Raw genomic sequence first — 14478 nt, 5'->3', positions numbered from 1 at the left:
ATTTGTTGTAATAGAATTTGGGTCTCTTTTGTTGTTGAATAAAACATTATATGTAATTCACTTCTGTGGATGAGGCTGTCATTGTTTTGTACAATATGTTCAAGTGAAGTCACAGTGTATAATCCAAAATATTACCTCCAGGCAAATTGAGGTCCTGCAATGAATGACTTCAGCAATTGTACTTCCTCTTTATCCAGCCTTATGCTCAACAAGGCAGATGTGGCTGTGAGTGAAGTGGAAGACTCAGTTCAGTTGAGGGGATTTCTGTCAAACACTTTCACCCACAGTGTAATGTGACCTGACCTTTGACCAATCACATCCAATTTTTTTTCAGAGCTGATCAGATTGGTCAAAAAAACAATTAGTGAAAAAATTATTCTGAATTGGACTGCCTGTCTAAACGCTGCCCTAGTGTACAAGGTTAGTCAACATTTGAACTCAAAGTTGACCCTCCCTGCCTTTATTCACTGGAAATTGCATACTCCTTGGCTTTCTCGTAGATAAAGCATACAGAGTAAATCTAAAAACTCTTACAAATTTAGAATTAGGGTTCTATTTAGGGCATTTGTTTTAGGTGTCAAGGCCACTTCAGATCACTAGTTGACTTACTCCAAATCAGAAATTCCAAACAGCATGCAGTAATATTGATGGGGACAAGAAACATGTTCAAATAAATGTATTAAGATTGAGTTTTATACTTTCATAATAAATGTGCGTGCATACAGTTGAAGTCAGAAGTTTACATACACTTAGGTTGGAGTCATTAAAACTCGTTTTTCTACCACTCCACAAACATCTTGTTAACGAACTATAGTTTTTCTACTTTGCACATGACACAAGTAATTTTTCCAACAATTGTTTACTGACAGATTATTCCACTTATAATTCACTGTATCACAATTCCAGAGGATCACAAATGTACATACACTAAGTTGACTGTTCCTTTAAAACAGCTTGGAAAATTCCAGAAAATTCTGTCATGGCTTTAGAAGCTTCTGATAGGCTAATTGACATAGTTTTAGTCAATTGGAGGTATGCCTGTGGATGTATTTCAAGGCCTACCTTCAAACTCAGTGCCTCTTTGCTTGACATTATGGGAAAATTAAAAAAAACAGCCAAGACCCCAGAAAAAAATTGTGGACCTCTACAAGTCTGGTTAATCCTTGAGAGCAATTTCCAAATGCCTGAAGGTACCATGTTCATCTGTAAAAACAATAGTACGCAAGTATAAACACCATGGGACAACGCAGCCGTCATACCGCTCAGGAAGGAGATGCGTTCTGTGTACTAGAGATGAACGTACTTTGGTGCGAAAAGCGCAAATCAATCCCAGAACAACAGCAAAGGACCTTGTGAAGATGCTGGAGGAAACAGGTACAAAAGTATCTCCAGTATATCCACAGTAAAAAGAGTCCTATATCGACCTAACCTGAAAGGCCGCTCAGCAAGGAAGAAGCCACTGCTCGAAACCCTCCATTAAAAAGCCAGACTACTGTTTGCAACTGCACATGGGGACAAAGATTGTACTTTTTAGAGAAATGTCCTCTGGTCTGATGAAACAAAAATAGAACTCTTTGGCCATAAAGACCATCGTTATGTTTGGAGGAAAAAGGGGGAGGCTTGCAAGCCGAAGAACACCATCCCAACCGTGCAGCATCATGTTGTAGGGGTGCTTTGCAACAAGAGGAACTGGTGCACTTCACAAAATAAATGGCATCATAAGGAAGTAAAATTATATGGATATATTGACGCAACATCTCAAGATATCAGTCAGGAAGTTAAAGCTTGGTCGCAAATGGGTCTTCCAAATGGACAATGACCCCAAACATACTTCCAAAGTTGTGGCAAAATGGCTTAAGAACAACAAAGTCAAGGTATTGGAGTGGCCATCACAAAGCCCTGACCTCAATCCTATAGAAAATGTGTGGGAAGAACTGTGCGAGCAATGCGTGTGCGAGCAAGGAGGCCTACAAACCTGACTCAGTTACACCAGCTCTGTCAGGAGGAATGGGCCAAAATTCACCCAACTTATTGTGGGAAGCTTGTAGAAGGCTACCCAAAATGTTTGACCCAAGTTCAACAATTTAAAGGCAATGCTACCACATACTAATTGAGTGTATGTAAACTTCTGACCCACTGGGAATGTGATGAAAGAACTAAAAGCTGAAACAAATCATTCTCTCTACTATTATTCTGACATTTCACATTCTTAAAATAAAGTGGTGATCCTAACTGACCTAAGACAGGGAATTTTTAGTAGGATTAAATGTCAGGAATTGTGAAAAACTGAGTTAAAATGTATTTGGCTAAGGTGTATGTAAACTTCTGACTTCAACTGTATACAAGATACATAATAAACAGTAATACTTCAGCTCTAAAGACCAGTAACAATAGCAGAAATTAAACTTAATTGTTTTGCAGTGCCATGTTTCCTTACACTGCTTCACGGATTTCTGCCATAAACAAAACTGATTGAGTGACTTTTCAAACACATTTATTCAGAGCTAAGTACAATTAGTAACACGAGTAGTAGTAGCAGAGTAGAAATGTTCAACAAGAGATTTCAAAATATTGTGCAGATACTGATCATTTAAAATGAAGCAAAATCTGTTATAGATAAATAGGCTTAGAAAATTAGATGTGAACAAATTTGTTTGTTGTTATTGTACAAAGGAAATATATTTTAATAATCTTTATAACAATAAATATAGCTCCTATAAATGTTCCCCTTCTAGAAAAGTGCTATTGCATTTCTTTCTATAGCCCATGTATGTTGCCCTTTTAGTAGACACCTTCAAGTATCAGTTAAGCTTCATATTTAGTTACTGAGTGGACAATCATTCCTGGGAACACACAATGCCCCCATGACAAACAACTCACATAAAAAATAACACACAAGCATTAACTTTGCAGCTTGAAAATATTGATACACTGCAATAACTGCAACTATTTCAACTTTGGCAACAAATATTATGATTTAAAATAAATGCCAGGATTTTATTTTCTTCTTGAACATTGTTTCACGACAATCTATTGATATGCATAACAGTATTCTACAACGTAAATCAGGCGTTTTACTAATCAAATGCTCAATGCAATGGTTGCTCTTTGTACAATAATAAATTGCCAACAATAAATAATATAAAAATGCTATTTTCAGCTAATCTCTTTACTGGTAGTAACACAATTGGAAAATATTCTAAACTTAAAGACTATTGCAAATAGCTAAACTCATAATGCAATACATTGAATGTTTTAACACAGATACTGTAGATTTTTATTTGCCAATGAAAGTAGCCAATTCCTGCAGTCAAACGACCTAGTGGCCCCATGGGTGAAATGTTTTTTTTTTACGCCGGGATGCAAACTTAAAAGGTAATAACAAATGTTTAAACCCATAACCATCTGTGTGAGGTGTATACTTTTGTTTCAAAGTAGATTTGTTTAAGACGACCAAGAAACACTCCAAGTGACCCTGATTGAGCCCACTGCAGTAAAAGGTTCATCAGATGCTGTATATTTCACAAAAGTGGATTAATTAAAGTTGCATGCATACAGTACATTTTCACTTTGCATATATTGTAGATATATGAACTCTTGTATATACTGATGCACAGTACATAGTCTTTAACTGCAGTATTGTACACACTTTTTTAATCGATTGTTTATCTGGTTGGATAATTTAGCAATTTCAAAACAACTGTCATATTATGATATTGAAAAAAATACAAAAACATACAAAATACATTCAATAAATTAAAAAACAAACACAAGCTGAAAACAGTTTCTCAATGTGACAGATACATCCTCGACAAGAAACATTCCGTTGCTTTCACATACAGTCAAACTTACCTCTCCTATATCACGCTGGTATTACTTGACATTTAAAAACACAAAAACAAATAAAAACAAAGAAGCAGCTTCCGACACATAAACTATAAACACTAACGCTTTTGAACACACAAAGATTCACAAGACGAATGTAAAGGAATGGTAAACTGTGGCACACAATTTTGATTTGTTTTCAACACAGTGAAGGGGGAAACGTCATAGACTTGTCTCCCTTGCGAAGGAGCCCTTGTACATATTTCTCCTCTTCTTTTGTTTCCTTCCACTGTTCTTGGATAAGCTGTGGGTATCAACACTGGCTGTTAGTGCTTTCAAGTATACAATTTCAGAACGTAGCTTATAACTATCAGCTGTCCGGCTCCAACAATGGAGATTCTCCATTATGAATCTTTTTTTTTGTCCAGGATTAGGCTTAATCTGTGTCCCCAAATGTATCATCAACTGATGTTTTAGTAGGGAGGGGCTTTAACGTGAACATTAACACCATAATGATGTGCTTTAGTAAATCGCATGGTAATCCCATCCCATACAGAGTTGCACTGTATGTTCAGGCAGCTGAGAAGTATAATGGGATCAGAATCTCAGACAATGTTCATGAAAGAGCAGTTTTCACAAGAGAGATGTACTAATATAATTACACTCTCCAGCTGTTGCGTAATGGGAGCCTGCAGCTAGTATGCTGTCGTGCTCCTTGCCGAACTGCCCGTCACGGCCATTGGCTGAGTCATAGTAGATTGGGTAGAGGGATGACTGTCATGCTAGCAGAGCCTGATTGGCACAGCAGCATCATGTTGTCAGAGATGCACTTTCCTACATGAACTTTACATCCTTGCTTTCTCAGTCATGTCACTTTAGACTGAGCACATTCATTTGTCACTGCCTGTAATACGCTGGGTTTATATCCCAAGCAGTGAACAGGTAACGGATTTAGCATCCATAATATTTACCTTTGCCTAACATTGTTAGTCATCAAAGAGTTTCAAAGAGCTGTGCTCTCCCAGTGTTCATGAACTCGAAAATGCATAACATGACAATTTGAAAGATGCAAAATAAGCAGCATCTAATTTCAACCTGATGGTAAATTGAGGAATAAGACATTGTACAATCCTGCCTCATATCATGCAAAGATAAGCATAATTATTTTTATTCCAAAAAGTGATGGTCACCAAATGGAGTAAGGATGCTCAAACGGGCGCGGGGATCAGACTCTTACCTTTGAGGGGTTCAGCATCTTAAGAGGACATAAGAGAGTTTATGACAGAGATGGAATGGGAAAATACAGTCAAGAAAATTCATCAGTTCTAAAGTGGAGAGACAACTCCTTTCTACAGTGAATAAGTAGCATCTAGTTGCAACCGAACAGTGAATCTGCAATTTCGTTCATATACAATAGCCATGACATATCAATATCCTGACAATTCTCTATGAGCATGGAACTTGGTCAATATGAGGCATTTTATGAATTCAATGGTACATTGTCATCCGTTTCCAATATAATGGATATAACACAATATAATGGATATAACACGGTATCTATTCAGTATAGGAGGTATCCTAACTTGAGATATTCTCAACAAGGATTGAAGACATGGGGAAATGTGCAAGAAAGTTTGAGTTGCAGGCACATATCTTAAATTAAGACAGATTTGTATACAAACTGACAGAAGAGAAACAAAGATACGTTTTAAATGGAAAACCCCAATGAGCTGATTTTGGGGAAAAATGCTTGAGGCAATGCAATACCATTTTGAGTTGTCGGCGTTGACATTCCACGTGTTTCCAAAAGAGCCTTTGGACATTTCATCTGTGATGTTGAGTACGGATTCACTCCTAAAAAACAAGACATAATCATGCATTATAATACACAACAAACAAGTCAACTATTTTACTACCAATGAAGCTTGAAGTCTTTTTACAGTTTAAAAAGGGAGATATAATGTCATCATAACGGCCTGACTTACTTTTGATATCCTTCTAATGGTAATTGCACTACTCCCTCTTCCTCTCCCAACATGCTTTGCTCCTCCTCCTGAAGAATATGATAATCAACAGGAAGTTATTAAACTATAGTGATAGTACTGTATATAATTAATTGGTTAAAACACATGCAGAGATAAATCATTACAACAAAAGTTAAATATCTACAGTAAAAATGAATATTATTTTGAGTTATTGACATAGCCTTGTTCTGTTCAATGTTCTCTACCTATATATAGGTTTGTGCCGTGAAAAGATCTTTGTGGGCTATACGGCCTTGTTGGCCTTGTCTCAGGGTAGTAAGTTGGTGGTTGAAGATATCCCTCTAGTGGTGTGGGGGCTGTGTTTTGGCAAAGTGGGTGTTATATCCTGCCTGGTTGGCCCTGTCCGGGGGTATAGTCAGACAGGACCACAGTGTCTCCCGACCCCTCCTGTCTCAGCCTCCAGTAATTATACTGCAATAGTTTATGTGTAGCGGGGCTAGGGTCAGTTTGTTATATCTGGAGTATTTCTCCTGTCTTATCCGGTGTCCTGTGTGAATTTAAGTATGCTCCCTCTAATTCTCTCTCTCTCTCTCTCTCTCTTCTCTCAGAGGACCTGAGCCCTAGGACCATGCCTCAGGACTACCTGGCATAATGACTCCTTGCTGTCCCCAGTCCACCTGGTCGTGCTGCTGCTCCAGTTTCAAATGTTCTGCCTGAGGCTACAGAACCCTGACCTGTTCACCGGATGTTCTACCTTGTCCCGGACCTACTGTTTTCGACCCTCTCGTCCTACCACACCTGCTGTCTCTAACTCTGAATGCTCGGCTATGAAAAGCCAACTGACATTTACTCCTGAGGTGCTGACCTGTTGCACCCTCTACAACCACTGTGATTATTATTTGACCCTGCTGGTCATCTATGAATGTTTTAACATCTTGGCCATGTTCTGTTATAATCTCCATCCGGCACAGCCAGAAGAGGACTGGCCACCCATCAGAGCCTGGTTCCTCTCTAGGTTTCTTCCTAGATTCCTGCATTTCTAGGGAGTTTTTCCCTAGCCAACGTGCTTCTACATCTGCATTGCTTGCTGTTTGGGGTTTTAGATTAGATTCCTGTTTAGCACTTTGTGACATCAGCTGATGTAAAACGGGCTTTATAAATGCATTTGATTTGAGACTCTAAATAACCAAATTCATGTTGCTACTTCAAAAGAATACAAGATTAAAAAAAATCGCTGGCACCATTCAAACCAATGAGGGTTTGGAACTTGAAAGCCAATTATCTCAGAATCATCTTTTTGCAGATAGAACCTTATAGTCTCAAGCTCTCGCTTTGTTATGTAGATGCTATTTTCATACCTCTTCTTCAGCATCCTTCAATTTCTTCTTCTTACTCTCTGGCATGAGATCATCCAGCCAGCTCATCTCTCTCTTGGTGAAGAAGCAATCCATCAGCTTCCTAATAAACACCAGAGCCAACACCTGCAAGGAACACAAACACACTTACTACTTAACTTACTATTCACGGATTGCATGTTTCGTCAAAATATAGTTTTGAACGTTTGTTTTGGACGGATGCCTGACTGAGCATTCTACTTAATGCATCAAGGAGCGCTGATGAATATTTAATCAAAAGTGCATTACGGTGGCTTGGAAATAGAATGACATTCAAAAGGGGCAAATAATTAGTAGGAAAACCTTTTGTCATCATTTTGATGTCACCAAATTTACTTTAGATGCCGTATAACATTAGCTAACTCGCTAAAATTGAGGGGGGAGGCACCGGATTTTAGCTAGCTAACGTTATCATTGCTAGCTATTCATGATGAACTTTGCTAGCTAATGACAACTGCCATCTGTCTGAAGATAATTTGACATGGTAATGCTGGCAAAGTTGTTTCCTACAAAACATGTCTCTACTTTATCAATGTCATCCTATTTCCATGCACTATATTGTAATTTCAACGAAAGAGTAGTTATCCTCCGTCCAGAATGGCTGAGTTTATCACCACTTTAGAGGGCTGATAGAGGGCTTGAGAACGTTCAAAAACAATGTCATGACGTAACCGAGTGACGGAGGTGCAACATATGACACTCAGACAAAATGATCTACGTAAATAATCCTTGTCCCAGCAAGAACGGCCCATTGGGCAGGAGCCTACCTCCCGTTTCTGGTGTGCATCTATGCAGCTTGATGCACAAGTACACCCACTGGACAGGACGCATTCTAATGTAAAACTTAAGTCAATGGCTGTACTGTACATCTCATAGTGGTGCTAATTGTGTGAAACTACAATGTGGCCAAATAAATCTACATGTAACCTATGACCCAGGGAGAAAGCTAGGAGAAAGGCATTTGCTAACCATCATGGGGAAGACGATGGCATAATTGGAGGTCTTGATGACCCAGAGCATGACCAGGCAGCTGAGCTGGATGATGGTGAAGAGGTGGACCTTCCTCAGGGGAACGTATCTCAGGTAGATGAAGTCTGGCTGGTGCTTGGCTGGCATGCCAAACAGCTTCAGACGGTCAAAGAACTGATGAGCAATAGAACAAAGGCTTTACATGATAACCTCAGGAGCATTCAATTCAGGCCAACTGTGTGGTGATAAGTCTGCGTTTTCTCAAGATGGTCTTTTTGAACTTAGCTTTAGATGTTAGCCAAGTGTGTTAGAACTTAGCCTTACAAGCCTATTTTGACTGAGTGTGTACATTAACTTTATCTGAGTGTGCTTCGTGACATCTTACCTGTATCCCTCTCAGCGAAGATGCTCCCATGTACAGGAATACTCCATACAATACAGGCATGGGAATATACTGAAGGGACGAGAGCAATCATATTATGATTCAGTTATACAAGCATCAGTAAAGACGGGAAACAGTCAAATACGTGGGATTGAACCACATAAAACATAATGGTATAAATGATCTGTTCACTTTGAGGCACTGCAGACTTATACTCTGGGTGCAAAATAAATACAACTTGAGCGAGACAGAGATACGTATATTGCATTCGGAAAGTATTCAGACCCATAGACTTGTTCCACATTTTAATACATTATAGACTTATTCTAAAATGTATTGATTTTGTTTTCCTCGTCAATCTACACACAATACCCTATAGCGACAAAGTGAAAAGAGGTTTTTAGAAATGTTTGCAAATTATACAAAATAAAAAACATTATTTACATAAGTATTCAGACCCTTTGCTATGAGACATGAAATTGAGCTCAGGTGCATCCTGTTTCCATTGATCATCCTTGAGATGTTTCCACTACTTGATTGGAGTCCACCTGTGGTAAATTCAATTGATTGGACATGATTTGGAAAAGCACACACCTGTCTACATAAGGTCCCACAGTTGACAGTGCATTTCAAAGCAAAAACCAAGCCATGAGGTCAAAGGGATTGTCTGTAGAGCTCTGAGACAGGATTGTGTCGAGACACAAATCTGGGGAAATGTATCAACAAATTTCTGCAGCATTGAAGGTCCCCAAGAAAATAGTGGAACCACCAAGACTCTTCCTAGGGCTCGCGCCGGGTCAAACTGAGCAATCGGGGGAGAAAGGCCTTGGTCAGGGAGGTGACGAAAAACCCAATGGTCACTCTGACAGAGCTCCAGAGTTCCTCTGTGAAGATAGGAGAACCTTCCAGAAGGACAACCATCTCTGCAGCATTCCACCAATCAGGCCTTTATGGTAGAATGGCCAGATTGAAGCCACTCCTCAGTAAAAGGTACATGACAGCCCGCTTGGAGTTTACCAAAGGGCACCTAAAGGACTCTCAGACCATGAGAAACAAGATTCTCTGGTCTGATGAAACCAAGATTGATCTATTTTGCCTTAATGCCAAGTGTCACGTCCGGTTGAAACCTGGCACCATCCCTACGGTGAAGCATGGTGGTGTCAGCATCATGCTGTGGGTATGTTTTTCAGAGGGAGGGACGAGGAGACTAGTCAGGATCAAGAGAAAGCTGAACGGAGCAAGTACAGAGAGATCCTTGATGAAAACCTTCTCAAGAGTGCTTAGGACCTCAGACTGGGGTGAAGGTTCACCTTCCAACAGGACAACGACCCTAAGCACACAGCCAAGACAATGCAGGAGTGGTTTCAGGACATGTTTCTGAATGTCCTTGAGTGGCCCAGCCAGAGCCCGGACTTAAACCTAATCTCTGGAGAGACCTGAAAATAGCTGTGCAGCGACGCTCCCCATCCATAGATTGATGAGGGGGGGAAAGGATTTAATCAATCTTAGAATAAGTCTGTAAAGTAACAACATGTGGAAACGTGAAGGAGTCTGAATACTTTCCGAATGCACTGTATATTACACTGTGATAGGAAAAGCCTTTGGACAGCCCGGAGGCTAGGGCCAAAACAATATGAGCTCAGAGAAGCTATCTGACCTTGAGCACAGAGGTCATGAAGACGGAGCAGCCCATGAGCAGGAAGATCATGAGGCCGGTGAAGCGCTGCTCCCGGATGCCCAGGAATTTGGGCTGTTCCCCGGGGGCCGAGCACTCCGACTCCAGCTTCAGACTGTTGACGTGGGAGATGGAGAGCACGGTGGCAGCCACGAACCAGGGCAGCCCCATGATGGAGCACACCCCCAGCATGATGCCCACCACAAACAGATCCAGATGGTACCCACAGCCTTTCTGTGGGAATTGATAGACAATACAGCACAACTGAGAATGCACTACTCAATACTTAGGAATGGCAACACTTTCAAATGGAATGTTTCAAGAAATGATGTTTACAGGAGTGCTCCACTGTCAAAATGTTGACTACTCTGCAATGATTTTTTTTTTAAAAGACTTCTGAAGGGGGCTTCTTTAATCCATGTCAACAACCAGTACCAAACAGGTAACGGTCAGGCTATGGTATACAAAGCCTCCCAGATGATCTGAGCCTCCCCATTCCAGTAGCCTACTACACGGTTTCCCAAACTCGGCCCTGGGGTGCACCTTTTGGTTTTTAGCACTACACAGCTGATTCAAATAATCAAAGCTTGATAATGAGTTTAGTTATTTGAATCAGCTGTGTGGTGCTCGGACAAGGGCCGACTTTGGGAAGCACTGGTCGACAGTACCTTTAGTTTGTGCTCCTTCCTGTTGATGATGACCGCGGTGATCTGCTGGTCCATGAAGATGAGGATGGTGCAGAGCAGAGCAGGGATCACCGTCACTAAGGTGGTCCACCAAGGGTTTCCGCCTAACGGGCTGATCAACCAACCACGGTCATCTCTGGTCGGCTGCAAGGATTTAGGTTCTTGGTAAATATTGCATCGACATAGCATGGCGACTGTTCATAGTGTAGAGTATCTTGAGTTAAAAATGCGGAATCACATGGTAATATCTTGTTATCTACCTCACCTTAAACACACTGGGGACTTTTAGTTTTGGAGACGGGACCCCTAAGACATAGTCCACCAGGACCATGGTAAAGATGGTGATGAACACAGCAAAGTCACTGATGACGGCTCTCAACTGTGCAAGAGAGGGGTGCATGTCAACTGTCTGGTTTTAGCATGGGGGAAAAATCTATATTATTGTTCAACATCAAACTACTTATGTCAATCACAGATTGCACAGGTAAATCAAACACAGAGCACCTTGGTTGTTGATTCAATTCTCACATGGGCCACACATTTGGCTTGAAGAAAAAAACGGGGGTTCTGTGTTCAGACAACGGGAGAAAAAGTGCTGCCTGAAACCATAATAGAATCCATAATAGAATCCAAAGGAAGTGGTGGAGGCGGACACTTCTCCATTAGAAACTCAGACAGTACTCACATATGACCACTAGAGTGCTCCACTGCACCATGAAACTCAGGAGCATGACAGAAACCATGTCTGCAGTCGACAAACACATAACAGATACAAATGAGTGGGATTACAGCAGGAACTGGGTCTGCTGCCTTACCTTGGTGGGGAAGTAACGGCTGAACTTGAACTCTTTGAGGAAAGCAGACATGAAGACAGTGGAGAAGAAGAGAATGACAGACCAGAAGAGAACATCTGGAATGTAGGGTCCATGAGGGCCACAGGCGGTGCCCACAAACTCCCCTCGCCTCTTTATGCAGCCCTGCAATAACAGGTGGTCATTCAAAACATCCTGTATTACAGGGTTGGGGTCAATTCCATTTCAAATCAGTCAATTTATACGGACAAGGGGACTGAGTGTACAGGGGATGTTGTTCCAAATGTGACTATTAAAACCTACCCAAACCAAACTGAAAGCACAAACCATTCTATTTAATCATGGTAAGGTGACTGGGAATATGGTTGAATACAAACAGTGTAGATATTCCCTCCGATAGGCAATCAAACAGGCAAAACATCAGTTCAGAGACAAAGTGGAGTCGCAATTCAATGGCTCAGACATGAGACGTATGTGGCAAGGTCTACAGACAATCACGGATTACAAAGGGAAAACCAGCCAAGTTGCGGACACCGACGTCTTGCTCCCAGACAAGCTAACCACCTTCTTTGCCTGCTTTGAGGATAACACAGTGTCACCGACGCAGATCGCTCCCAAGGACTGTGGGCTCTCGTTCTCCGTGACCGAAGTGAGAGACATTTAAGCGTGTTAACACCAACCACCCGAGCCACAGCCTGTTCGCCCCTCTATCATCCAGAAGGCAAGGTCATTACAGGTGCATCAAACATGAGACCGAGACAGTGAAAAACAGCTTCTATTCCAAGTCCTTTAGACTGGTAAATAACCATCACTAGCCGGCTACCACCCGACTACTCAACCCTGCACCTTAGAGGCTGCTGCCCTATATACAATTGAAGTCGGAAGTTTACATACACTTAGGTTGGAGTCATTAAAACTCGTTTTTCAACCACTCCACAAATTTCTTGTAAACAAACTATAGTTTTGGCAAGTCAGTTAGGACATCAACTTTGTGCATGACACAAGTAATTTTTCCAACAATTGTTTACATACAGATTATTTCACTTATAATTCACTGTATCACAATTCCAGTGGGTCAGAAGTTGACACTAAGTTCACTGTGCCTTTAAACAGCTTGGAAAATTCCAGAAAAGGATGTCATGGCTTTAGAAGCTTCTGATAGGCTAATTGACATCATTTGAGTCAATTGGAGGTGTACCTGTGGATGTATTTCAAGGCCTTCCTTCAAATTCTGTGCCTCTTTGCTTGACATCATGGGACAATCAAAAGAAATCAGTCAAGACCGAAGAAAAATAAATGTAGACCTCCACAAGTCTGGTTCATCCTTGGGATCAAATTCCAAATGCCTGAAGGCACCACATTCATCTGTACAAACAATAGTACGCAAGTATAAACACCATGGGACCACGCAGCCATCATACCGCTCAGGAAGGAGATGCGTTCTGTGTCCTAGAGATGAATGTACTTTGCTACGAAATGTGTAAATCAATCCCAGAACAACAGCAAAGGACCTTGTGAAGATGCTGGAGGAAACAGATACAAAAGTATCTATATCCACAGTAAAACAAGTCTTATATCGACATAACCTGATAGGTCGCTCAGCAAGGAAGGAGCCACTGCTCCAAACCCACCATAAAAAAGCCAGACTATGGTTTGCAACTGCACATGGGGACAAAGATTGTACTTTTTGGAGAAATGTCCTCTGGTCTGATGAAACAAAAATAGAACTCTTTGGCCATAAAGACCATTGTTATGTTTGGAGGAAAAAGGGGGAGGCTTGCAAGCCGAAGAACACCATCCCAACCGTGAAGCACGGGGGTGGCAGCATCATGTTGTGGGGGTGCTTTGCTGCAGGAGGGACTGGTGCACTTCACTCATGAGGAAGTAAAATTATGTGGATATATTAAAGCCACATCTCAAGACATCAGTCAGGAAGTTAAAGCTTTGTCGCAAATGGCAAAATGGCTTAATGACAACAAAGTCAATGTATTGGAGTGGCCATCACAAAGCCCTGAACTCAATCCTATAGAAAATTTGTGGGCAGAACTGAAAAAGCAATGAGACCTACAAACCTGACTCAGTTACACCAGCTCTGTCAGAAGAAATGGGCCAAAATTCACCCAATTTATTGTGAGAAGCTTGAGGAAGGCTACCAGAAATGTTTGACCCAATTTAAACAATTTAAAGGCAATGCTAACAAATACTAATTGAGTGTATGTAATACATAGGCGTTATCAGCAACCATCACTCCTGTGTTCCAATGGCACGTTGTGTTAGCTAATCCAAGTTTATCATTTCAAAAGGCTAATTGATCATTAGAAAACCCTTTTGCAATTATGTTAGCACAGCTGAAAACTTTTGTTCTGATTAAAGAAGCAATAAAACTGGCCTTTAGACTTTAGAGTATCTGGAGCATCAGCATTTGTGGGTTAGATTACAGGCTCAAAATGGCTAGAAACAAATAACTTTCTTCTGAAACTCATCAGTCTATTCTTGTTCTGAGAAATGAAGGCTATTCCATGCGAGAAACTGCCAAGAAACTGAAGATCTCGTACAACGCTGTGTACTACCCCTTCACAGAACAGTACAAACTGGCTCTAACCAGAATAGAAAGAGGTGTGGGAGGCCCTGGTGCACAACTAAGCAAGAGGACAAGTACATTAGAGAGTCTAGTTTGAGAAACAGATGCCTCAACTGGCAGCACCGTTAAATAGCACCCGCATATTAACACCAGTCTCAACGTCAACAGT

The 14478-nt window shown here is 41.0% G+C and overlaps 1 protein-coding gene across 1 annotated transcript in view; it reads right to left on the bottom strand.

Moving 5' to 3' along the window:
* Nucleotides 1-2484: 2484 nt before the first annotated feature.
* Nucleotides 2485-14478, bottom strand: part of LOC135547180 (sodium-driven chloride bicarbonate exchanger-like) — a 38604-nt gene continuing 26610 nt past the window's right edge. The window contains exons 16-24 of the mRNA XM_064975937.1: nt 11732-11893; nt 11182-11295; nt 10899-11060; nt 10213-10464; nt 8559-8627; nt 8174-8347; nt 7169-7291; nt 5811-5878; nt 2485-5679 (exon numbers count right to left, since the gene is read on the bottom strand). Coding sequence (XP_064832009.1) covers nt 5328-5679; nt 5811-5878; nt 7169-7291; nt 8174-8347; nt 8559-8627; nt 10213-10464; nt 10899-11060; nt 11182-11295; nt 11732-11893 — 1476 coding nt within the window. The 3' untranslated portion in view covers nt 2485-5327. The remainder of the gene's footprint in view (nt 5680-5810; nt 5879-7168; nt 7292-8173; nt 8348-8558; nt 8628-10212; nt 10465-10898; nt 11061-11181; nt 11296-11731; nt 11894-14478) is intronic.

The sequence above is a fragment of the Oncorhynchus masou genome, chromosome 10, assembly GCF_036934945.1.
Source record: "Oncorhynchus masou masou isolate Uvic2021 chromosome 10, UVic_Omas_1.1, whole genome shotgun sequence".
NCBI lineage: Eukaryota > Metazoa > Chordata > Actinopteri > Salmoniformes > Salmonidae > Oncorhynchus > Oncorhynchus masou.
The sequence above is the reverse complement of the archived record's forward strand: the minus strand, read 5'-3'. Positions and strand labels throughout refer to the sequence as shown.